The sequence below is a fragment of the Natator depressus genome, chromosome 11 (assembly GCF_965152275.1).
Source record: "Natator depressus isolate rNatDep1 chromosome 11, rNatDep2.hap1, whole genome shotgun sequence".
Taxonomy (NCBI): Eukaryota; Metazoa; Chordata; order Testudines; family Cheloniidae; genus Natator; species Natator depressus.
Window position 1 is genome coordinate 21,526,837 of NC_134244.1, and position 27,206 is coordinate 21,554,042.

The 27,206-nt window shown below is 38.4% G+C and overlaps 1 protein-coding gene across 1 annotated transcript in view; it reads right to left on the minus strand.

The window, feature by feature from the left end:
* LRP1B (LDL receptor related protein 1B) overlaps positions 1-27,206 on the minus strand; it is a 1,292,938-nt gene that overhangs the window by 552,521 nt on the left and 713,211 nt on the right. Inside the window, exons 12-14 of the mRNA XM_074967293.1 lie at positions 25,885-26,065; positions 17,534-17,753; positions 13,633-13,822 (exon numbers count right to left, since the gene is read on the minus strand). Coding sequence (XP_074823394.1) covers positions 13,633-13,822; positions 17,534-17,753; positions 25,885-26,065 — 591 coding nt within the window. The remainder of the gene's footprint in view (positions 1-13,632; positions 13,823-17,533; positions 17,754-25,884; positions 26,066-27,206) is intronic.

Below are 27,206 nucleotides of genomic sequence, written 5' to 3' on the forward strand. Positions count from 1 at the left end.
AGGAAGTTTAGACTTGGAATTAGATGAAAGTTTCTAACCATCAGAGGAGTGAAGTTCTGGAACAGCCTTCCAAGGGAAGCAGTGGGGGCAAAAGACATATCTGGCTTCAAAACTAAGTTTGATAAGTTTATGGAAGGGATGATATGATGGGATAGCCTAATTTTGGCAATTAATTGATCTTCGACTATTAGTGGTAGATATGCCCAATGGCCTGTGATGGGATATTAGATGGGGTGGGATCTGAGTTACTACAGAGAATTCTTTCCTGGGTGCCTGGCTGGTGAGTCTTGCCCACATGCTCAGGGTTTAGCTGATCACCATATTTGGGGTCGGGAAGGAATTTTCCTCCAGGGCACATTGGCAGAGGCCCTGGGGGTTTTTCGCCTTCCTCTGCAGCGTGGGGCATGGGTCATTGCTGGAGGATTCTCTGCACCTTGAAGTCTTTAAACCACAATTGGAGGACTTCAATAGCTCAGACATAGGTTAGAGGTTTTTCGCAGGAGTGGGTGGGTGAGATTCTGTGGCCTGCATTGTGCAGGAGGTCAGACTAGACGATCATAATGGTCCCTTCTGACCTTAAAGTCTATGATTCATGATATACGCACTTTAAATCCAGATCAAAACTAAGTTTACTTACCTACCAAACTACCTCTACAAGGCCAGAAGAAGACATTAATATGGGGATTATTGATTAGGAAAACATTGGATAAACTGTTTGACTAGTTGTGATAGGATTTTATCCAATTCCTATTAAAGTTAGTGAAAGACGCCTGTTGATTTCAGCAGAAGATGGATTGGAGCATAGCTAGAGATTGTAATTCTTTATCAGATCATATATAACACCACACAGCTATCAATCAGCAAATAAATTCATACAGTTCACACTGTCCTATCAGAATATGGGATTTCATTGGAACAAAATTTTTCTAAAGGAAAAAAAATATTTTGGATAGAATTTTCTGTTTGGAAAATCTAATTGAAATGTTTCATTTCAGGTTGACATAAATCTCTAAGTCTTCCTGAGCCTATGCCATGCCTCATGGGAGTTGTAGTTCTGAGTCCCTCATGTCTCTCCCCATGGGCTCTGCTCCATGGCCTCACTATGCCACCCATAATCTATCAGAGTCCTGTCCAGTCCCATGATTCACAGAAGCAACTCAGCTATAGGGAAAAGCCACAGTGTGTCCTGGCAGACATAGCCCAGCTTTGGATCTGGGCCCCCATGATGCACCTAGAACTGCAACTCCCATGAGGCACCTCCATCACTCAGGAAAATGCAGAGATTCATGAAATAATCTGACCTGAAATAAAATGTTCCATTTTAGGTATTTAGGGTCATAATTATAGAAATGAATGGCTGGGAGGGACCTCAAAACGTCACCTAGCTCATCCCTTTGTGCTGAGCCAGGACCAAAGTATACCTAGACCATCCCTGACAGATGTTTGTGCAACCTGTTGTTAAAAACCTCCAATTATAGGGATTCCACAATCTTCCTTTGTAACCTATTCCAGCACTTAACTATTCTTATAGTTAGAAAGTTTTTTTTCCTAATATCCAAACTAAATCTCCCTTGCTGCAAATTAAGCAGGTTACTTCTGGTTCTAACTTCAGTGGACAAGGAGAACAATCACCATCTTTCCCTTTGTAACCGCCCTTACCATATTTGATGACTGTTATCAGGTACCCACATGAGTCTCCTTTTCTCAAAAATAATCATGTCTGTTTTTTTTAAATCTTTGCTCACATGTCACATTTTCTAAACCTTTTATCATTTTTGATACTCTCTTCTGGACTCTCTCCAATTTATCCACATATTTCCTGAAGTGTGGCACCCAAAATTGAACACAATACTCTAGCTGAGGTGGAACTGGTGCTGAGTAGAGCATAACAATTACCTCCTGTGCCTTACATATGACACTCCTTTTAATACACCTCTGAAGGATATTAGCCTTTTTCACAACTGCATCACATTTTGGGCTCATGTTCAATTTGTGATCCACTATAACCCCAAATGCTTTTCAGCAGTGCTACTGTGTAGCTCATTATTCTGCATTTTGTATTTGTGCATTTAATTTTTCCTTCTTAAGTGAAATACTTTGTACTTGTCTTTATTGAATTTCATCTTGCTTTCAGGTCATTTGGAATTCTAATCTTGTCCTCCAAAGTTCTTGCAGTTCTTCCCTGCTTGGTGTCATTTGCAAATTTTATAAGCATACGGCTCCAAAATTGTTTCAGTTAGTTTCTCAAGTGCTCTAGGGTGAATTTAATCAGGAATACACCTTGAATACATATAACTTATCTAAATATTCTTTAACCAGTTCTTTCCCTATTTTGGCTTGTGTTCCTTCCTCCTTGTTGTCAATATTAATTGCATTAAGCAGCTGGTCACCATTAACATTTTTAGTGACGACTGAAGTAAAATAGGCATTGAACATTTCAGCCTTCTTGGTGTCATTCGTTGTTAGCTCTCCTTCCCCACTAAGTATTGGGCCTACACTTTCCTTTTGTCTTTCTCTTACACCTAATGTATTTATAAAACCTCTTCTTATTGCCTTTTATATCTCTTGCTAGGTATAACTCATTTCTGATTTTGTCCCCATATGCTTGCACTGTTCTTTTGTAGTCATCTTTAACAATCTGTCCATGTTTCTACTTTCTGTACACTTCCTTTTAGATTTTCACCTCATTAAAAACCTGGTACAGCCATGCTGGTTTCTTGTTATTCTTCCTACCTTTCCTTCACATTAGAATAGTGTGTTGTTATGCCTTTAATACTGTTTTTGAGGGACATCCACCTCTTCAGATCTCCTTTTTCCCTTATATTTTTTCTTCCCAAGGGACTTTACCTCCCAGTTCCTTGAGTTTGTTAAAGACAGCTTTTTTGAAGTCCATCATTCTTCATCTGCTGCTCTTACTCCTTCCTTCATTTAGAATCATGAAATCTATCATTTCATGATCACTTCAACCCAAGTTGCCTTCTATCTTCAGATTTGAAATCAGTTCCTACCTATTAATCCAAATCAAGTTTAAAATGTCACTCTCCCCTACTTCCAGTTACTTCCTCCAACTTCTGAAACAAGAAGATGTCACCAACACATTCTAAGAATGTACTGGAGATTGTGTTTTGTATATTACTTTTCCAACAGATATCCAGGAAATTAAAGTCTCCCATTATTACCTGGTCTTGTGTTTTGGGTATTTCTGTTATTTCTTCTAGAAATGCCTCATCCACCTGCTCCTCTGATTTGATGATCTATAGTAGATCACTGCCATGCCATTCTCCCATTCCCCCCGCCTTTATCTTCATCCAGTGACTTTCAAGTGCTCTGCTACTCATTTCCTTCTGAATCTCAAAACAACTGAATACATTCTTGATGTACAATGCAACAAACTCCTCCTTTTACCTTCTGAACAGGCTACACTCCTGTATACCAGTAATCCAGTTGTGAGATTTATCCCACCAAGTCTCTGTAATGCCAAATATGTCAAAAATGTGCTTGCATACAAAGACTTCTAGTTCTTTCTGTTTATTCCCTATACTCCTTGCATTTTTGTATAGAAATGTAAGCTGTTGAGCAGATTACCCAACTGTATTCCCCCCCTTTCTTTCTCCTATGACTCTATTGTAGTGTTTCACTCCCCTCCCCCAACTTCCAGCCCTCTGTCAAGGGCGCCTTTTAATGCTTACATAAGAACATAAGCATGGCCATACTGGGTCAGACCAATGGTTCATCTAGCCCAGTATCCTGTCTTCTGACAGAAGCCAATGCCAGTTGCTTCAGAGGGAATGAACAGAACAGGTAATCATCAAGTGGCAAACAGAGGCTAGGGTCACTTCAGAACATGGTTTGCATCCCTGCCCATCCTGGCTAAAAGCCATCGATGGAGCTATTCTTCATGAATTTACCTAGTTTTTTTTTAACTCTGTTATAGTCTTGGCCTCCACAACATCCTCTGAAAGAGAGTTCCACAGATTGAATTGTGTAGAGTGAAGAAATACTGCCTTTTATTTTAAACCTGCTGCCTATTAATTTCATTTGGTGACCCCTATTTCCTGTGCTATGAGAAGGAGTAAATGTGGGCTTTTATCACCTGCCCCCTTTGAACCTAGTTTAAAGCCTCTCTCACAAGTCGGTGTCCGAAGATGCTCTTCCCCTTCTTCATCAGGTGGGCTCCATCTCTTCCCAGTATTCCTCCTTCAAGGAATAGCATTCCATTGTTGAGAAAACCAAATCCTTCTTTTTAATCCATATATATGTATGTATGTTATATAATCAACTTTATATTATATAAAATTATATATGTATACACACACACACACACACACACACACACTCGCAATTAAAGCTGAGAAACTGATGGCATCATATCACTCCAACATGATGCAACTTCAACCTACCACATTTTGCATTGTTAACTGAAATGTGTTGTTCTCGGTTGGCTTAACAGTGCTCTGTACTTCCCTTGGGAAACCGGAAAACTGGGGCCAACATGCTCATCATATAACTATTATGGTGGACCAAGCTACGTGTCAGCAGAATCTAAGGAGGCCTGGGATGAGTTTCTTGCCAAAAGCAGAAACTGCCTTTGGTTATGATGGCTTTAAATTGCTTGCAATATTCCTTTGGTAAATGTTCAATAAAACTACTACATTTACTATATTAGTGTGGTCATATTTGACATGAAAGCTTGGTGATCTGCGATGCTGAATTGTAAGATCGTAGAGGAGCAACTCTTGTGACAGAAGAGACTGAGTTGCTTTTGATCCTCCCTATAAGTAGTGAATTTTGCATGGTTGTCTACTATGCTCATTAACTGTCTCTACAATCAAAGAATTCAGTGCAGGGTATGAAAATAACAAGACCGAGTTTTTGGTTAAACAGAACTTTTTTTTCAGCATTACAAGTAGGAGTCTCACAGATGGTCTTAGCGGTTCTAATAGAGTCTCATTCACAGGAAGAGCCACACATGCAGAAGCTGTTGTGTGTAGAACGTCCAGAAGTTTATGATGAGATTCCTAGTCCTCCTCTAACAAAATTTGAAGCATGTCTGCAATACATTTTATTAGATCCTAAAACTGCTTGAAATCTTCACTTATAGAGGCTGGTGGAGGCATTACAGCCTCATCTGGTGACAATGATGAAATATTACCAGTTCTTGCCTCTTGCTCCTCAGAAGTCTCCTCTAGTGAGTTAGGTTAATTTCTCTCTGTATGCTCTCTATGAGAGAAACTCAGAGTCCTCAAGAACTCTTGGTGATAGAGAGCCCAGATATCTCAATAAAGCCATTAAAGGGGCCCATAAGGTATAGAGGGGGCATCCATTGTTCTTCAGACTAATGACATTATACTCAAGATTTTTTTTTCAAAGTTTTTCTCTCAGTGTAGCTGCCAGGTGAATAGTCTCTGGTAGAATCGACAGGGGATCCCTGGACAGAAATCTGAGAATCAGTGTAATCATCCTCAATATAGTCCAGAGAAGATCTACATAATGAAGATGGAGATAAATGTTCTTCCTGAATAGTAGGTGTTTGAGAGGTAAGAGGCCTCTGTGAGAGATGTGGCCTCAGTGACCCAGAAAATCTTGGAACGGGCAAGTGTGCAGTATTGGCAAGTAGTGGAGACTCCGGCTCCTCTGAAACAAAAAGATCTCTGGAATATCTAATTGCCTGTAGTACCGGTGATACATGAGGTGAAGTTGGACGGGACACTGTGCAGCGCCCTCCATCATCTCAGTTCCTTCCACTGCCAACCCAGAGATACAGAACAAAAAGATTCTGAAAAAAAAGGGGAAGGAGGACAGGAAATGTGAATATGCAGACCCATCTCGAAGAACTCTGGTTACAAGTAAGTAACATTCATTTCTTTGAGTGGCTTTATATATTCACACTTGTTAGTAGTGTGATAAACAGGATTGGAAATAAGCTGGAGCAGGGAACAGAGTCCTAATTAAAGAGAAAGCAATGCACTGCTCCACCAAATCTACCATCAGTTCTTCAAGCCAAATCAAGAGAATAATGTTCAGTAAAAGTATGCACAGAACTCCAAGTTAAAGTCCTGAAAATTTCAGTAATTGTGATTTGCTTAAGGCAAGCAAAAGATGCTGCCACAGCTCTGGTGTAATGAGATCGTACTGTTGTAGATACAAGAACTTCTGCTTACATGTAACATTACTAATACATTGTTTTAATCCATCTAGAAATAGTCTGGAAGTACACAATATTACCCATGTGATTCTTAGCATAAAACACAAATAATTTAGATTATTTTCAAAAACTTTTAGTACTATGCAAATGATATGCAAGAGCTCTTCTTGAATCCAAAGTATATAAAACAGATCCCGCCTTATTAGTATGTTGATTTGGGAAAAAAAATACTGGCTGAATAATTGTCTGATTGATGTGAAATTCAGAAACCACTTTTGGCAAAAATGTGGGATCAGGTCTAAGACCCACCTTATCTTTATGAAAAGATGTAAATGGCAGGTCAGACATCAAGGCATTTAATTCATTCATCTTTCTGGCTGATATTATGGCACTAATGAATGCTGTCTTGAAAGATAAATAATAGAAAGAAAATTCAGCCAATGATTCTAAAGGTGGTTTCATGAGTGTAGATAGGATCAAATTAAGATCCCAAGGAGGGACAGGATTTCTCAAAGGATGATACATATTTGATAACCCCTTCATAAACTTCTTAACCATATCATGGGTGAATAGTGATCTACTATGAATGAAAGTATGCTAAGATTAGATATCTGCCAAATGAACTTTCAAAGATGATTTAGATCAGAGTTTCTCAATCTTTCCAGAGTATTGTACCCCTTTCAGAACTCTGATTTTTCTTATGTACCCCAAGTTTCACCTCATTTAAAAGCTACTGCTTACAAAATCAGACATAAAAATACAAAAGTATCACAGCACACTATTACTGAAAATTGCTTACTTTCTCATTTTGTCTGTGTGAAATTTTAGTTTGTACTGACTTTGCTAGTGCTTTTTATGTAGGCTGTTGTAAAGCTAGGCAAATATCTAGATGAGTTGATGTACCCTTTTGAAGACCTTTGTGTACCCCGGGTTGAGAACCATTGATTTAGATAACCACTCAATTTTTAAATGCATTACATATTACAAACCAGAAACTATGGAAGCTTATAGAAGAGAATCATTTTTTCCTGCATCCAAGCCACGAATTTGCACCATTTCAAATACCACTTTCTGGAATTGTCCCCGCTAAGATTATCTGCAATCATATTGTTCTCTTCTACTTAGTGGAGAGCCATTGTATAAATGCTGTGGAGAATGCAACAGTCCTATAGTCTGATTGCCTCTGTGAATAGCAGAGCAGTGAGCAGCCACATTGATTGATATAATACATAATGAATGTATTGGCCATTGCACAATCCTCCCATGCAAGTGAGTGGGGAATAATCTGAGGAACAGACAAATAGCTCTTAACTCCAACATGTTGAAATTTAAACATTGCTCTTGAGAAGCTCAGTAAACTTGAACTGTTAGATGACTCAGATGCACCCTCCAACCATTGCTTGATGCATCCGAAGTTACCCTTACCTATAATGAAGGGGAGTTGAACTGGACACCTGTGAGAACACTATCCCTGACTGACCACCATGTCAATGAGTTCAGAATGTTTCAAAGCATGTTGACTAATATTTGAAGATTGTCCAGATCTGGTCTGTAGACCTGAGACATCCAGTGCTGCACTGGCCTCATTCTGAGATGTATAAATGAGACCCATGAGACTGAGAAATAAAATTACCTTCTGAATTTGACATATTTGAATATTTAAAACATACTGCACTATTTTTTAAAAGAAATCTATCCTCTGGTACAAAGGCTTTCCCTGCTACTGAGTCCAATATGGAGCCTATGAATAAAATTATCTGAGTTGTATGGAGATTCAACTGTATGACATTCAGAAGTAGTCACAGGTCTGAAAAAAAGGGTGAATGTAAAATCAATATGGCTTAATAGATTCCTTGTAGCATTCAACAGCCAATCGTCTAAATATATAAACAAAAATACCCTGCTTTCTCAAATGAGTCACTACTACAGAGAGGTGGTAAGACATATAGAAAGACAGCCTGCTGCCGCTGTTGTTCACATTTTTCATTTGACAAGAAATAATCCAAGGAAGATTACTACCATGATAGAAGAGAATACTACCAAGAGACTACTACCATGATAACAGAAAGAAGGATTAGAAAAAGTCTCCTGCTGAAAGAAATCAAATCCAAAGAGTGGGCCATCAATCTTGTCTCCAGCTTTTCTAGCAACTCATCTTTCTTGTCAGTGAAAACACTATCTCCTTTGATGGGGAGAACTTCCACTTTGATTCTAGTATTCAATGCCAGAGGAGAGGAGCGAGGCCAAGCATGTCTCCTCACAGAAACTACAGAAGCCAAAGCTTTAGAAGAAGAGTCCAAGGCATCAAACAAAGCCCTGATAAAGTGCCATATTTTGATCCTCTATTAGGATCTCATTTGACAATCTCCTTTTGTCATCCATCAAATCCTGCACAAACAGTGCCATCTTTTGCCACAGGTGGAATTGATGGTGGGCTATAACAGCTTTATAATTTGCCATGCTTATACCAAGAAAGGAGGTGGGAGGAATGCTTTAACGGACACTCCTTGGAGACCATTCTACCATTAGGCACCACTACGCAGCACAAAACCCAAAGTATGAATATGAATAGCCACTCAAAGAAGGTTGATTACTTTTAGTCTTTCTTTTATGTCATGATAACGGTTATAGTTTTACACTCTAATGTCAAGAGATATTGTTCTGAAATCTGTCTGATAAAAACCTAAATTTCCAAAATTAAATTAGTTTTGTCCAGATTTATGTACTCAAATTAGGGAATATCTTTCTGCTCTGACTGATTATGACAATCAAGGATTGTCTTAGTGTTACACTGGGAAATAAAATAATTAGAAAATTGGATTATAAATAATAAATCAATCATGAGAAAAAAGAGCAGGTAAGATGAGCTAGTTCATTGACAATAAAAACTATCCCTGAACCAACAGATTTGCTTGTATAATAATTATTAAAGGATATCTGCCTTATTTAGTTCATATGGAAATCTTTTATCACACCTACAATATTAAAGGCATCCAGGTGGCTGACAACATAGGAAAAAGAAAAAAAGCTTCCAAATTCAGATTAGTGTTACAGTAAGATTTTGGGCATTGTAGTTAATGAGAAGTGGATATAATAGAAGCTGACAAAAATCTTGGCACTGATTTAACCTTTATCTACCTTTCGACAAATGACATTCCCTGGCAGATGAACCAAAGTATCTACAGTCATTTTTTTCGTATAGTTATATATGACAAACAGAAACTAAGGTGGAAAGGCAGTTCTTTTGTATCATTAGTTCTCCTTGAGAAGCCCAAAGGTGAACCAGAAAAACTGCCAATTGCATTGGTCACTGTGACGATTAAATCCTGATATGACAGTTGCTCAATAAGATGTATCATTCCTGTGGAAGGATTAGAAAGATGTAAATGCCAAGCGTTTTATACCTAATGATATTTTCCCCTCCATTCTTCTTTCTTCTTACACCAGCAATAATGTTTTCACTTGTGTGTTTAATAGAAAATGCTAAATAAACAATTGCAAAAGTCCTCAGAAATTATCAGAGCTGTCACTCAACAGCAAAATGAACCAAACTAGTTTTGAGGATTGAAAAATGTTTGGTTAATGTAAAAAAAAATTAAATAATGTATACTTAAACCTTCTGGGCCTGATCCACCCTGTTCTCTCCATTTGATAGTCTCTCCAATTTCAAAACAAGTTCTTCACTCAGAAAGCTTAAGGTCTAAACCTCCTAGCTTTATTTAGGACTCAAAGACAAATATCCAAATACTGCGTGAAAGACTATTCCATTTTTACAGCTACGCCAGCCAAAATCAAAAGTACTAAAAAGTGCTGAATACAACCTAATCTCATAATATTTCCAGCTAAAAGAAGAACAGAACACATTTTGGATAAGCATCTGAACCTCAGGAATGTTAACCCAATAGACTCTCAAAATCTTTACAGGGTCACTGATTGTTCAAACCAATGAACCCAACTAACACCGAGATCAAAGAGAATATCAAAAGTCATGAAAACAAATACAAACTGTAATAAAACAGCCATTTTAAGGCTTATAAAAATGCAAGAGAAACAATACATGAAAATTTCTGATATGAGAGTGAGTTTCTCAGATAATCACTTGAACGAGAAGCGTGATCAGCCCAAAGGGTAGTCACAAAACAGTGGGGAAAGGCAAAAGACACAGTCTGGCTCTGAAGTACTTCAGCTTGCAACCCTGCTCTTTTTATTCCAGTGGGGTGTCCTAAAGCAGACATCCAAATTAAAGTAAATGGCTAGATTTGGATTCAAGTTAAAGGTTTCAAGGTTAATGCATATAGAGCATTAAATATAGGGGATTAAATCAGTGGTAGCCTAAATGACAAGACATATCAAATAATTCTAAGCAAGTATTCAAAGAAAGGGTGACAATGGAATTGCTGAAGAGACTCCTGGGCTGGCAATCTCTCATGAAACAGCAGTACAATGCAGAAACTGGTCTGTTCTGTGGCATCAGCTGTGAACTGTTTCCAAGACCCTTATTGTTCAGCTACCAGGCATTTCAAGAATCAGACTTTTTCAAGACAGCTTTTATTTTCTGACATCGCCTCCCCATTTACTGCTTTTAAAATGGTTATCCTGTTTTTAACATTTGCATTAGTTTTTAACTGCTGCACTGAAATTTTAAATAAGATCAAAAGTAGGGCAGGATTCCATTTTAATTCAGTAAAAATGGGGCTATGTTCTAAAGTCATAATGAAACAGTTACCTTGCATCCAATTTGTAGTACACATATAAAAATGTTTTGTTATGTAATATGTATTGGGTTAATCCTCTTATTCAAATGGTACACTGAAGTATTTACAACTAGTGAGCAATTCCTTCAGCTCTATATTTGCATGATTATGTTAGCCTGTGCCTTACCACAAGCCTAATGGTGTCAAATATAGTCAAAGATGTGTAAGCTAAACAGCCTAGCTTTAGTATCATACCATATGGTAGATATAGATAGGTGGATAGATAGAAATAAATTCATCAAATATCCAATTGTATTTTTATCTTGACAATAACCTAATGTAATTATTTGCTTAAATTATTGATATTATTACATACATGCAACATATATGTACCATGAACTATGCAACAACTATGAGCCACATTTTCAAAAGGGCTCAGCAAACAATAGCTCCTATATTGGCATTGCTCTCAGTGTAAGTAGTTGGGTGCTAAATTCTTTTGAAACCCTGTTTCCAACGGTGAGCACTGAGCTCTTTTGAAAATCTGACTCAAAATCCACTCCATCCATATTTTAGGTAACTGTGTTCAATTTTATGGTCTACAATACTAGAAAAAGCCTTGAACCATCTTGATCCATGACTTTGGAAGTACTTGAAAAAGTGCCTGGACTAAGGGATGGACAGTTATTCAAAAGCTGATAACCTTGAACACTGTGTGACGAATGTGATGGCACTTGGTAGTAAATGTACCCCAAAATATGGTCTATGGATTGAATTTCTGAATTGGTGTGGTGGAATGTCTCAGAGGGGAAAAGACTACTTAAGCGCACACACAGACACGCACACACACGACTAGTGATTGAAAGCCATTAAGGCTGAATGGGTCTAAATGCCAAACAATGGAGCTGTTGTCACAGAGGACCTCTTCTAGATAGCCTCACCAGCAGAGTGGGAAACACTAGTCTAGTCTAAGACATAAAGAAGACTTCATACTTTGGTGTCCTGTCACAAAAATAATTCATCAATACAGTAATTGGGCCCTGGCATACACAAGGACAGTGGGGCTTTGAGAAAATGCGGGATCAGAATAAAAGAGATACTTTCTGGAAGACAAAATAGGATCAGGAAGGGTCCCGAGAGCACCCTGACTTCCTAAAAGAATGTAAATTCAGTCTGTTCTTTTCCTGTAACTCAAGAGGAAAGCCCATCTAACTTAGCTTGTAGTGAAGTGTAAGATCAGATGAGACTATATATGTTCTGGTAGGCTGTTTGTTGTTTCTAAATCATTTTCTCTAACACTTTGTTCCATTTCCTAATACACATACTAACTTTAAGAAGGCTGTTGGTCACTATATCACTGGTCAGAAACTCCCAAAGGAAGAAATGCAGGTGTCCAGCCAGATCTGCATGATAAGAAGCAACTGAATTTGATGGGGCATTATAGAGAGATTAAGAAATTCCACTGCAAGGCAGGTAAAGGCATGAGGTTTAACACCTTAGGGGGGTATACTCAGAGAGACCAGTAAAGGGACAGAGGTGCAATCAGCCTGTAACTGGTTTCAGTAACTGTAACAGTCACTAACTTAATATGTTATCTGCGGCTGAACAAGGCTTATTTTAGAGCCATAGTATAATAATCAGTAGGCATAATATACAGACATTTAACACATAGATGAATGTTACAGCATTTCATTTCATTTTAGGTTCAGTTATGCTTGAAAATTATATTGAATGCCTCATATAAAAGATTAAATAGATGAGCCGCCATGTGGGAGACTTTGATCTTCTATGGAAACTGGAAGCATTATTCTACTTTTATTCCAGACAAAGAATGATAGCCCTGTCTGATTCTGTTCTTTTGAAGATCATTACACACATTCCCAATGTATTGATCAAACAGTTCCACAAGTTCATATTTGTATCTAAAAGTATACCAGATACTGTTATTTTGTTATACTGTAGCTATCCTTTGGAGGGGTTCTCAGTTCTGAGTTTCTGCTATTTAAGCTCCAACTAAATCTACGTCTGGGTTGGTATTTCATATTTTGCTCTTACAATAATCCCTGCTTTGTCTTGTAGACAAGTAATGAGAACCCAAGTCATTTCTTCACTGAACATAATTGTAAACTAAACTGTGAGCTAGGAATCACATTATCTGAACCATATCCATGTTCTTTCTCTATGACCTTTTATTTCAGGAGGAAAACTTCTCCTCTGGTTTAAATTGTGCTGTATGCTTCCCCCTACTGGTCAATCAATACAGCACAGCAGAGCATAACTGCAGTCTCAGCTGACTGAGCCACTGAATTGTGCTGTGGTGGAGCTGATAAAGATCAAGGAGAAGGAGAAGAAAATTACAAAAGAAAAAAAGACAGAAAATGTTTCCGGTCTTGCCAGCCATTGAGAAAAGGTAGCTACAACAATATCTTCACTATGACTGAACAAAAAAATATGTATTATGTATTGTATTTCAAGATTCCTTTCACATGTATGGAAAAACTGGCAACCCAAAGACTGTGTGAATACACATCCAATAACTGCAGTTAGGTATAACATTGTGAGTCAATGTAGTTGGCAGGTATGAGCAAGGAGATGATCAATTTTAAGATCCTATAAGGGGCTGAAACCTCATGAAATATCTTTAGATCTTTATGAGTATTTTCATTGGCTTTGAACCCAGCTATTTTCCTCCAAACATTGAGGAAGCGTGAAAAAAATATAGTCAGTATACATAACTATTGTGAAATATTGTTTAGTGTGAAACCTTGTAAAGAAGTTACATATTATCAATACCTTGCTGTTTGTAGCGATCATAGATCTGAAGCCCAAAGAGAGGTGGTCTCTCACTTCTTAGTAGTGTCACATTCCTCATCATCAGATCCAACTGAAAAATAGAGCCATTCATATAATCTGTCCAGAAAATATAATTTCCATGATGTGATAGCCCAAAAGGATGATTCAGCTCCTTCCCATTGTAGACTACCTGCAATTAAATAATGTGAACTGAATATTGGTCAGAATTGAAATGTTTTAGTATATATGTCAGAGTTGGGAAGAGAAGACAGAAAGCTCAGAAATGAGCAACTCTGTCCATACACAAAGATTTTATTCATAACATACAGTACAATCAAAGTTTGATTCTAATTGACTTGATATTCCAATATCCCAAATGTTTTTCAGACATTTTAATACACTCTAAATAAGAGGCCCTACTCTGATAATGCACATGTATCCTTTTTTTTGTTTTGAGGTTCTACCATGTGGCTTTATGGGTGCCATTGGTATATCACTCAGTTATTTATCTTCTTCCAGTGACCCACAGTCATTACTTTCACTATTGTTAAATGGAACTGAGTTATTGAAGTTGGAGGAGAATACACATCATGGTCCCTGAAATAAGGCAACCTTTCAAATTAAATGCATCTTCCATGATTACCTAGTCACTGGAAATATGTGTAAAATCCTATCTCCAGTACAGAGGCTGCAGAGTTGCTGTAAAACTCACTTCACAGCCACTACTCCAGTCTCAGATCTGCCTTGGTGATAAATGCAGCTCCTCACATAAAAGGGACTGCCCCATATAGAGGCAGTTAAAAAACTTGGGTTTTCTTCCTCTGTAAAGTTTTGATGAAAATGAAAAAAAAAAATTAATCTAAACTTTCAACACTAAATTTTGACTTTTGGCAGAAATTCAAATACCAAAATTTATGGCCAAACCCCCAAATATTTCCTTTTGTTAATGCCTCTACAGTGCCTCATGAGAATTGTAGTTTGGGTTCCTCAAGCTCTCATTCTCCTCTATCGGCTGAATGCTCTTGTCAGGCAACATTTCCCATGATGCACCACTGTCTCCCTTCTTGGAGAAGGAAAGCAGTGCATCATGGAAGTCCCTGGCCATCCAGCTTCATAGAAAATGTAGTTCATCTGGGTAGCCTGACCAATAGAGAAGAATGGGAAGATAAGGCATTATCAAAGGACAATTCTCATGTGCAGCATTTCCAAATCAAAATATTTGGATTTTCAAGCATTCATTTTCACAACTACAAAAGCTAAATTTTCCACAAAAACACAGTTTCAACACATAATTTTAAACCATCCCTACTGGTGGATCTGTGTAGTCTTCCTTACCCTCTCTAATTCCCCACTGTACTGGCACACAAGGAAAATGTGTAAGTCTGCTGAATATGCACTTACTTACTCCAATTCTGAATTTGGTCCATAATCTGCCATATTTAATGTTAAAATACTTAATACCAAACACAAAGGTAAGTGTACCTGGTAATTACCAAATGACAATTTAAGAACCAAACATTTCATCCAAATCTTAATTGTATCAACAACACTTTTTAAAAAAATGAGAGAGATCTTTGAGTGCAGCCAAGCTATATTCAGAACAAGGCCTGGAGAGGGAGATGCTCCACTGCAGACTCCCAAACTAGGTGGTGGGCAGAGGCCAATTCAGCCCTCAGTAAAAGTTAGAACAACCTAGTCCAACCTTTACCAGCTGCAATGGCTTCCTAGGAGCTTTTCTGATAACCCAGGATTGGTAGGATGCAAGGCTCTATGACCATGCTTTCCCTACCCCCAACATGTCCTTTGTGATGGGGCAGGCGGTGGAGTTGGGGGAGGGAGAAAAAGCATAAAAGAGCATCCCTAGCTATACTGTTGGAGCAAGTCACCAACCCCTTGACACTGCTGGAGTGGCACAAAGAAGACAGAACTGAAGCAAATGCATCTGCACAAATGTTTTGGCATCACATAAGCAACACAATGAGGTTATGCAGGAGGAAGCAGCAATGGAGCAACCATGTATACAAGGGTAGTTCCCACAACTGCTACGTGCTATGTAGGAGTCTGCATACTGGTCCCAAGTAGGCTAGCACATAGGGTTGAATCAGTAAGGGTCAGAACAGAGATCACAGGATCTGTGATTGTGTAGATCCTGTGGCCCTCATACTCTGCTCAAGGGTGCAGACAGTCTGTGTGTGTTATTCCATCCCATAGTCTGAAGCAGTGGCTAGTGAGGGGAATGCCCTGGTCTCAGTTTTATGTGTTGAATTTCATTTTTCCATCCTTAGCTAGATAAGGTGAATTTCACCACAAACTATTAGGCTTTGGAACAGGTTTCCACAAGTGGGTGTTGTGCCCTTGACCACTGAGTCACTGCCACTTCCTCCAGCAACTTCTAAAATAACAAAGTATTTATTGTGTCTGACAACTTCCAAGTAAATGGAAATGGTAGAATTAACAATAATAATTTAGAAAAGGCAGAAGTGTTCAATATATATTCCTGTTCTGCATTTGGGGAAAACGCAGACGACGGAGTCTCATCAGATGGTGATGATAACACTCTTACCATTCCATTAGTATCTCTTGAGGATGTTAAAGAAAAGCTACTAAAGTTAGACATTTTTAAGTCAGCAGGTCCAGATGACTTCCAACAGTTGTTTAAGGAGCTCGCTGGACCATTACTGTTGATTTTAAATAAGTCTTGGAGAACTGGGGAAGTATCAGAAGACTGGAAGAAAGCTAATGTTCTGCCAGTTTTTAAAAACAGGATGACACAGGTAATCACAGGCTTGTCTGCCTGATATTGAGCCTTGAAAGATAATGGGACTCAATTAATAAAGAACTAAAGGAGGGTAATGTAATTAATGTAAATCAACATTGATTTATAGAAAAGAGATCCTATCACACTAACTTGATATCTTTCTTTTTTATGTGATTACAAGTCTGGTTGACAAAGATAATAATGCCAACATAATACTTAGAAATCTGTAAGGCATTGGATTTGGTACCACACACAACATTTTGATTAAAAACCTAGAATGGTATAAAATGAACATGGCACACATTAAATAGATTAAAAACTGGCTAACTGATAGGTCTCAGAAACTGTAAATAGGGACTCATCATCATGGAGCATTGAAGCTAGAGAAATTCAGATAGGAAATAAGGTGTACATTTTTAATGGTGAGAGTAATTAACCACTGGAACAATTTACCAAGGGTCATAGTGGATTCTCAATCACTGACTATTTTTAAATCAAGACTGGATTATTATTTTTTTAAAGATATGCTTAAGGAAGTATTTTGGGGAAGTTCTATGGCCTGTGCTACACAGGAGATCAGACTAGATGATCATAATGGTTCTTTCAGGCCACAGAATCTATGTGTCTAGCTGGTGAAGCTGGCTAAATCAATAAGCAAGCTCCATAATCCAGTGGCTGGACTTCGTTAGTGTGTGTCCCCTGCACATTGTAACAGCGTCTCAAGCACTGACCTACGCAGTCCATGAAAAGCTGTTTTACCAGGTGAGCCCAATAGAAGGCTCCCGCTGGCAGAGCCAGAAGGAGCTGTGTTAAATCTGTCTCTACTGGAAGTCTCCGTAGCCTGCTGGCTCAATCACACCACAGTTCACAGCTACATGGGAAAACTGGATTGAAAAAACACACCTTTGTATCACTGCTTCTAAAACTAAGAAAAATATGTCAGGCCATGCCATGTTCTCCTACAATAGAGTGCCAACTGCACTGTTTTCAATGGAGCTTATGCCAGGCACCCCACAGGGTCTACTTACAGCAGCCTTGCAGGAGCGGAGGGGGAAAAAACATTGAAAAATATTTTTAACACAACACAGTATGATTCAGTGAAAGCGGAAGCCTGTGGACAAAACAGCAGCATTTTTCTTTTACCTTTCTGTCAGTTCCATTCAAAAATATTCTTTCAATGTGATCATAATAGGCATCACACCAGTACAATACATTTGTATGATAGTCCAGAGTTAAACCATTTGGCCACAGCATCTTTGATGTCACAAAAATCTGCCGGCTGTAGCCATCCATCCATGCCTTCTCGATTCTTCCCACACTGTCATCTATTTCATCTTCCTCCCAGTCCGTCCAATACATCCAGCTATGAAATTATAAATAAAAGCATTCAGATATTATTTGAACTATCTGATTTATATTTTAGAAGGCCTTCAACAAAAAGTTTGTAACTTCATACGATTGCAGTTTGCTTTAGGCTTTTGCATGAATGACACCTGCTGATTTCTTCAAATGAATAGCAGCATTTACAGCAAAGAAAAAAAAACCCTCTGGTTCAGTGACATTAAACTACTATTCTATACACAGAGAATATAATCAATTATGTGATTAAAAAGTGAGATGACTGATATGAGAAGTCAGAGTACCGTTAATGAGCTGCTAGAGACTTTATTTAATCTCAGCAATTATGATTTTTTTAAGACCAGGAATTGGATTGACTTTGTTCCAAAGGGCAGAATTGTATTGGGATCATTTGGCCAAGTCTATTTTGTCTTCTTGATGCAAAGTATCTGCTTTTCTCTATTGCTGCTTAATACTATTGAAAACTCCACACAGGATGAGTTAACTGCATACAAGTTTAATAACTGGAGGTTAAGTGACCTTGAAACTTTGAATACTACTTCTATCACATATTAAAAGCTGATGACTTACTTAAAACAATATTGTGATTGGTTTATACCTTATACAGATTTCTAGAAAGAAAAAGAAACCGTAGGCTGTTTTTGTCTATTTGTATTCAAAGACTCTAAGTTTCCATCATTCATATACTGGCTGCTGAATGTATCTGTTCTTAAGGTTTTGTTGCACTGGTTATATTTCCCATTTTCATTTAGGATATTTGTAGGCCATATTTATTTTTCACTTGAATTTACCACTTTCCTGGAATACAAGGGACTTGTGTACATTTCTTTAGTCAGCTAATATACTTTTCCAATAGCAGCAGCACAAAGTATGTGCCTTAGTGCTCCCTTACTACCACACAACTCCTTTAACCAAACACGTTTGTATTTTTATAAAATAGAAGATTATTTTCAAACAGTATTCTAGGGTTTTCATTTATATATGTTTTGCTGGAATTAAATGATCAGAGCCTTCTTATTGATTGACTCTACAAATTAGCTGCTGTTTGAATGTAAACATCTTCAGCAGTACAATATGGACTTGATCTGGCAAGGTGCTTATCACCCTGGCCCCAATTCAGAAATGCACTTACTCACATGCTTAACTTTAAACACCTGAGTAATTTTGACTTCAGTGGGATTTCAAGTAAAGCATGCGCTTAAGTGCTTTTCTATCCAGGGATCACGGTGCTCATCACCTTGCAGTACTGTGCCTTATAACTGCAATTTACTCCCGGGACACAAGTTTGGCAAAATGAAAGAAAAAAAAAAAGTGAAAAATTTGCAACATCATTTCTCCTGGGGGAAAAAGATGGACTATGTACAGTTCTTGAAAGCTTTGAAGGTCCTTTAACGTGGGACTGGTCAAACAAAAATAGATAAGTATGGAACTATTTATGTTTTATAAAGTGGCTACAATTAAAAAATGAACATTTGCCAAAATATATCACGCAGGTATTATAGGATGAGGCTGACTATTATTAAGGTTGCTTGACACTTCGCATTGTAAGACCCTGTTTTCAGTTGCTTAACACATTGTCAAACAGTTTGGATTGAAATGTTCCATCCTGAATGTCTGCCTCATGCTGAATATTTTGGGAAAATTTCTGCCATGAGTTCAGCCATTTCTCAGAACAAGGTTAGGGGAAAATATATTTTGTCCATGTTAAAAATGTCTGTCAACCTTTTCTTTGAAAAGCCCTACTGCTTTGGAGTAGAATGTTGAAATTTGACATGGTGTAGCCTGTGTGTCAGGGATGTGCCTTTTGTTGTCCCTCTGAAAATCCACCCAAATTTGACCAAATTATAAGCCTTTAAAAATTGAAGTTCACACATGTTCTGGAGAGAACAGCTAAACTGCCCGAAGTTTCTGTCTGCACTGAGTATGCTCTAGCCCAGGGCTGAGCAAGACTTTCCCTAAAACTGCAGCTCTGGGCTGCTATGGGTCATGCAGAGTCTGTATATCTAAAGTGAGAGCAAGGAGGCTGTTTCTCCTATGCTGTCTATGCCACTCACCCACAATTGGGTGCAGGCAGACTGGAGGAGGAGGCTGCCTGAGTTGAAGGCAGAAGAGACAAAAGCTGGACTTGCAGAGAGGATAGAGAGTAAGATCAAATGAAAAATCAGAGGACTCCTGAGACTGAGAACAAGCAGGGTGAAGGAAAAGATGTGAGGGAGATGGATCTGAAGAGGAACTTAGGTGAGGAGAGAGAATTGAGATTGGCTGAGCAAAGAGATTGGGACAAGGAGCTGGGAGGAGACACACTGAGATTGGAGGGAGGTAGTTTATGAGTGTGAGCTTGTGGGGATAAAGAATGTAGGTGAAGCAGTGAGGGTGATTGGAGGCCAGGGTTGGGAGATAGAATGGATGAGGAGTCGGAAGGGGCAGAACTGGGAATGGCTGAGCAAGGAAACTGGAACTGGGAGCAGGACAAGCAACTGGGACTGGAAGAGGGAGACTCCCTGTGGAGAGGTGAGACTAAAACTTGCTGGATGAGAGGTTTGACGAGTGGATAGTGGAACTAGCTAGGTGAAGATAATGGGATTTGGATGAAGGGGGAAAGAGACAGGACTGGGAAAGGGACAGGTTGGAAGGGGCAGAAGGGGATCACACTTGCAGGAAATGTGCAGAAGTGTCTGTGCTCAACCCTCCAATTCCTGGGGTGGACCCAAGATTCCTGAGTCTAAACATTCTTCTGCTGTCAGCAAATGTCTGACACCCACTGGCAAATTTTCCCATCCCTTTGTAGTACTGATCCGCAGAGAGGATGACAGCCTACTAGTGCTATCAGTTACTCCATTAGCTCAAGCGGAAGAAGTCTGAATGGTGACTCTAAAGGTACAACCCCGTTGGTGAACCATGTAGATGGCAAAAAACATGATAGAATTTCTGATTTTTCAATTTGCCTTTTTTAAGAACTTCGGATGTTACACACACACGGACACACACACTCACAAAAGAAAGAAAAAATGTTAAAAGAACGTTATTAAGTCAAGCACTGAAGTTAGGAAATGCTAGACTTAAGGTTGCCTGTCAAACATTAATTTGGCACCTTGTGCATATGCAGTCTCTAATTATATAATCAAATACTACAGTGCACAGGATGGACCTACTCTGGAGATGTTCTCAGATTTCAGTAGCAAAGGAGGTTGTTGACCGCTCCTTCATTTGCTGAAGAAGTTGGAAGGTGTGCAGTGAATGAAGCAAGGTATTGGAGGAAGAGAAAGGTTAAGGCAGTTGAATACTGACCAGAAGAACGGTATTCTATTCCTCTCTCATTAACAGAGTTCCTATGTGAGGGTAGGAGAGTCACTTAAAGAAAACTTTTTGTGTGTGTCCCTAATTTTTTGGGTGTCTGACTTGAGACCCTGGGGTCCTATTTAAAAATGTGCTGAGCAGTCATAGCTGCAACTGAAGTCAATGTGCTTGAACATACAAAACGTTCTATTATGCTAAGTGTTCTGAAAAATCAGGTTCTAGGTGTCTCAAATTGGGCACTCAAAATCAGTGGATGCTTTTGACCTTAATCTCTCTGTGCAACAGTTTCCAATCTGTAAAATGGGGATAATGCTATCCTCTCTTCGCATGGGTTTATAGTGAAAATAAATTGATTAATGTTTGTGAAGCACTCAAATACAATAGTGATGAGTGCCACAGAAAAGTCCATGAGGAAATTAATAACTCTGTTTTCATAGCAGGGCTTGTATAATGTGAAGTAAGGTATGGGGCCACACAATGAACAATGAGAAGAAAACCAATATTGAACCGCTGCTCAATAACTGAGCACTGTCCACTGAATGAGGCAGGGGTCTTATGGAAGAAATAGTATATCATTATGAACTTAAAGACGGTATCATAATGCATATGCACAAGGGGGTTGCACAGATACCCTGAATTCTGGCATTTCCTAACTTTTGGGTGCTTGACTCTGCAACCTTAATTATGTTCTTTTAACATAATTTTATTTGTATATAATTACAGGGAACATTATGGTATCTGCAGTATCGCTGTTTGGTAGCCATTGGCAAATGTTAACTTTTTAATAAGCACTATTGAATATAAGTAAGAGAATTAATATACTGGCCCTGCTTCTCTAGATTTACACAAAGCACATACCAGAAGTACTAAGACAGGAATCTCACAAATAGGGGTATTCCAGGAACTATGCCATGGTATTTGGATCTTAAATTCTGCAGAATTCCATTCTGACTATATTAGTAAAAATATTAATTACATGTTTATGAATATTGTTTTAAGACTCAGTTAGGCTTTGTGCAACTGATACTGATCTCACAGCAGTTTTGTGTCATTTAAATTCCACGAACTACAGTGCAGTTGCTTCTGATTTATGGTGGTGGGAGATCAGAATCAAGTCTACGATTCTTACCTGTATTTTAAAGAGTAAAGCTCAAGAATTTTAGCTCTTAAATCACTACATTTCCAGCAGGGTTATGAAATGTTTCACTAACAATACTTCTGTTATCAAACCTATTTAGCATATTCTTAGATTACATCAAATGTATGAAATGATGCTCTGGTCTGCTGGGCAACCGTTTTATTCAACCCAGCCATATGGAATAAATATCACTGATCTATTTTATTTTACATCACGAATTGGTAAGAAATTAAATGAAAAATGTGCCAGGATAATTTGAATCGCTTTGAAAAATGACAGAAGTAAACATCTGTTTTCTTCAATCTTTTCTATCTCTTCCAGCTCTTAATAGAAAAGGAAGGTTTTTATTGCTTTAATTTAATGCTAAGGACAAAACCAAATTCAATGCCCTGGGCTTATACACTGCATTATAAATCTGACTGGAACCATATTCAGTTTCACTACAGAATCAGTGAAACCTGTGCACCAGCTCTCTAGGACTGAAGCAAACAACTAGGTCAATATACTACTTACTCTACGGAAAGGCCCAATAAATCAATATAGTTTGCAAACATTTCTATGACTTGTTAAAAGGCAATTACTTTTTTTCTTTTAACTTTATGCTTTGGCTTTTTGTAGCTATCTCCCATCAGATGACAAAACATGCCCAAAGTGAATGACAGGTGTATTAATATGTGTTTTAACACCAAAATATAGTTATTGCTTTGCAGTGCTTATCTTCTAGTCTAATATTCTGAAGATAATTAAAATGACATAATAAACCTTCTCCTTCAGGACAACTTTTATAAAGGAGTATAACCATGAAAGTGTGTTTTATTTTATTAGAAAAGAGCACTGTATGTTATCCCTTCTCAGATGATGCATCTTCATGCAATACCTTCCTGTGCTGCATATTTAACTGATAGAAATCAGTGAGCTGGAAAATTTGACAAAATAATTTCAGGTACTGGGATGATTTGGGGTCTAATTTACATCACTACTATATGACTTAAACTAATTATAGCCTTCCTATAATAGTTTGCCTTCTTCCAAAGACAAACTCGGAAATGAAAAACTGATAATGTAAATAAATCCAAGTGTTAGGAATATAGCAATCAGCTCAGCCAAACTAGAATTATCTAGATGACTCACTCCAGTGACACTTTATAGAACAGTCTTGCCAACTGGGTCATGGATACACTGAATTCATGTTGCATCAACATAAGGTCATTTTTGTCATTTTGCCCACTTTCTATAATTTTGCCAGCAATTAAAATGATCTGTCTCGTGGATTTATTAAGCCAGTGTATCCAAGTACTTTTTTATAATGTACAATAAGAGAACAAACTTGAGATTTGTGGGAGGGGAGAGGAAAGGTTGTGTTAAAATACAAATTTGGTTGATATATGGCGATTTCTTTTTCAAATACACTGCATCTGCATGACACATCTAAATATCTACAGATGTTTTTTACTGAAGCCATTATAACAGTTCTTGTTTGTTTTTGTCATTGTTGTTTATCCCTAGTAACCAGTATGTCCCTTAGAATATAGGGTAGCAATAAGATGACATTTATTGCAAGTGTTATCTCTACTTCTTTGGTAAAAAATCTGAAGTTGTATAGGATTACTCCATTCTTAAAAAAATAAATAAAAAAAAAGCTTTAAAATGCATGAAAAAAACCTCTATATGGTCTCCCTCACTGTTAGATTTAAGTAATACTGAAGGGGCAAATTATCTTCTTGAGTAAACTTAAAAGGATCTCTTCCTGCTACAGTAACAGTAGAATAGTGATATATTTGCCCAATTTATATTAATTTTAACATATCCTAATTGTGACTGCTACAATCATGTTCCACATATGAAACTGCTGAGGCCAAGAATTAGTAAGATTCAAAGAGGGAGGGTACATTTACACAAATAAGAACAATCCCTGCATACAGAGAGTTTTAGAAGACAACCTTATGCTTCAGGGATTAAGCCAATCTCTAACTAATAGGAATTATCCCACATCTGCTCATTGTGGGATTCTTGCAACTTCCTTTGAGGCATCTGGTGCTGGCCACTGTTGGAGACAGGATACTAGACTAGCTGGACCATGGTCTGATCCAGTATGGCAATTCTGATATAGTGCCTATGTCCCTATATAGAGCAGTAAATATATAATATACAGTACAAAAACACCTGATTATCATGTATTGCACCATTTCATGGTAAGTGGCATGCCTTTCAGAAGAGGGGAAATTATGTTAAATGCCAATTTTCCCTCTTTTGTTCTTTCACTGTGGGCATTCTATGACAGTTAAGTATTATGAAGACTATTACCAAAAGTTATATCTGTCACAGATGAAAAAAAAAAAATGTCTCTGTGGATCAGTGTAATCCATTCATCAAATTCAGGGCCAAAGATCCTACATAAACTATTACAAACACACATCATATAGTGTTGCATTTGGATAAAGAGTTAGCTGGAAAATGTGTAAACATGTAGGTAGCTAGATATTGCCCTATTAGTTGCATGTCTGAGGAGACTTAAGAGCATGCCATTCCTTTCAAAGTCAATTGTTAAGCTCACTGAATTGGATCTAGATCTGTCCTTTTCAGATAGTGGAATATGAATAATATAAGACTTTGTGGAAAGTGTTTGTTTTTACCCAATCCATGCTCAGTTTTACAAACAAGTGTGGATTAAAATATTTAAAACTGTATTTTGTTCTTGATCCATGTGTTCAATTCCCACAGACAGCAATGGGATTTGTACCTGTAAGATTGAGAGCATGATATGGCCCTGTAGCGGTGGGTCACCCTCTCCTGCCCTGAAGGGCTTGAAATCAGCCCTGAGAGAGGGCTGAGGCTGCGAGACGGCTGCTGATAGGGAAAGCAACAAGCCTTGGCTGATTGAGGAAACAGTCACAGCTGCGGCCACGCCCCATTCAGGGCCCAGCTGGCCTTTATAAAAGGTTAATGGGCCAGGAGGACACAGTCTCTTTCTCTCTCAGTGTTGAGAGAGAAGGGCCTGACTGCTGGGAGCTGAGCAGGGTACATAAATGGAGCAGGGCTGGGGAAAGGCCAGAGGATCTGTGGAGCTCCGGCCTGAAAAACCCCCAGGCTGCAGGCCTTGATGAAGGCCTAGGAAAAGGATACTCGGGTTGCAGAGGGCAGCCCAAGGGTAGGCAGAAGCAGCAGGTCCAGACCCTCCTTGCCGACGATGAGTGGCAATTATACTGCAGTCTGCCCCAGCGAGCAGGGGCTAGATGGTGACTGGCAGTAGCCAAAGACTGAGGCAAGGTGGGGATAGAGGGTGCGCGGTTCCCGGAAGGGAGACACCGATATGTGAGGGTACTGCCAGGGGGCAGCACCCCAGCATGAAAGGGGCACCAGGGTCCGGGAGGGACTTGGGGCCCAGCGGTAAGCGGGACACCGGCCTGCAGGGGGCGCTCTGGAGGCTGGAAACACTAATTCCCTGGACGACCAGCAAGAGGCGCTGCAGGGGTGAGATCTGCCCCATCACAGGCCCCTGTGCTTTTTGGAAAACAGCAGAATACCAGTGAATCAAATGCTTAATGCATAGGTCTGCTAGCTTCTTTAATATGCATAATTTAGCCCAAATTTCTAAGAGTGGCTGTGTTGGTCAGAGAGGGGAATTTGACACTAAATGTATTCATATTGGAGACAAATTTAGTAAAATAAAACTAGTAAAATAAATTAAATTACTTCATACCCATTGACAGGATCAACGACAATTCCTCTCGGATGAGACATATCTCCCTCTAACAAAGTTTTCCGACTTTGAGAGGCTTTCTCCAATCTGGCTACAGTAATTGTTTTCCTGTGGCCATCATTTGTCCAGTACAAATTATTTCCAATCCAGTCCACTGCTATGCCTTCAACATTATCAAGATCTGTTAAAAAAAAAGTTTGAATTACTGTTATATGTTAGTGTTCTGTTTTCTGATGTTTCTTTTCAGCTAATAATCATCGATGGATAAAAGGCAGTATAAATAAAGTCTGAAATTATTTTGCTCATTTTGGGCTAGATTAAGTCTTTGCTCCTCAGTAAGGAGTGAAGAGTAGCTGACTTGCCCCAGGAGGGTCCCTGAAGACGACACACGAAAGCTTATGTTGAAATAAATGTTAGTCTCTAAGGTGCCACAAGTACTCCTTTTCTTTTTGCGAATACAGACTGACACGGCTGCTACTCTGAAACGTGACCCATATATATGTCTTGGAAAATGAACTAATACAGTCATACTGAGACTGAAGCTAGGGAGCGGGAAGTGGCTCTTTGCAGCGCATGATATTAAAACACTGTGATTGAATTATTAACCAACCTGTTATTAAACAATCAGGATGCTAGCCAATTGTAGAATAGTTGTTCAGTCATTTTTCTTTAAGAATAATATATATAAAATAGTAAATGAAATAATGAATTCACATTACTGTGGCTCTTTGGAGCAATATTGGTCACTAATTTGGCTCCTGAACCACTGACATCTGAGTATCAGTGCACTAGTATGTCTCCTCTCACTGTTGAAAGCAATTGTCCCTAAGAGTGCATTATGTACAATGTCCAGGACTTTCAGTTTCTACTGGCTTTCAATGGAATTTATAAGTTCCATAATCGGAAAGTATCTGGACTGTCGCTTCCTCTTGTGGCCTCTTCGCTTCTGAAAGCACAACATCAAAATAACGAAGAACCCTGGAGTCTAAGGAACTACACACCTTCATTTTTACCTTGTAAATTAAAAATCCCAAATCTTGATGTGTTTTTACCTATTTAACACCAGGTTAAATCACCATTTAATTACATGCATTTAACTAAATTCAGCACTGAGTGATATTGTATTAATATTACTTCAATAAAGTTGAATTCATTATTTTTAATTGTCAGTTGTATACATCATATATTAACAGATATTCTAGTAAAACATTTTTTCTAATTTAGCATGACCCAGTTATAAAAATCTTACTTATCCATCATCTTGAGCGAGAAACATATCATACTTTTATTTTCCATTATGATACCCAGTTTTTGTGAAGAGA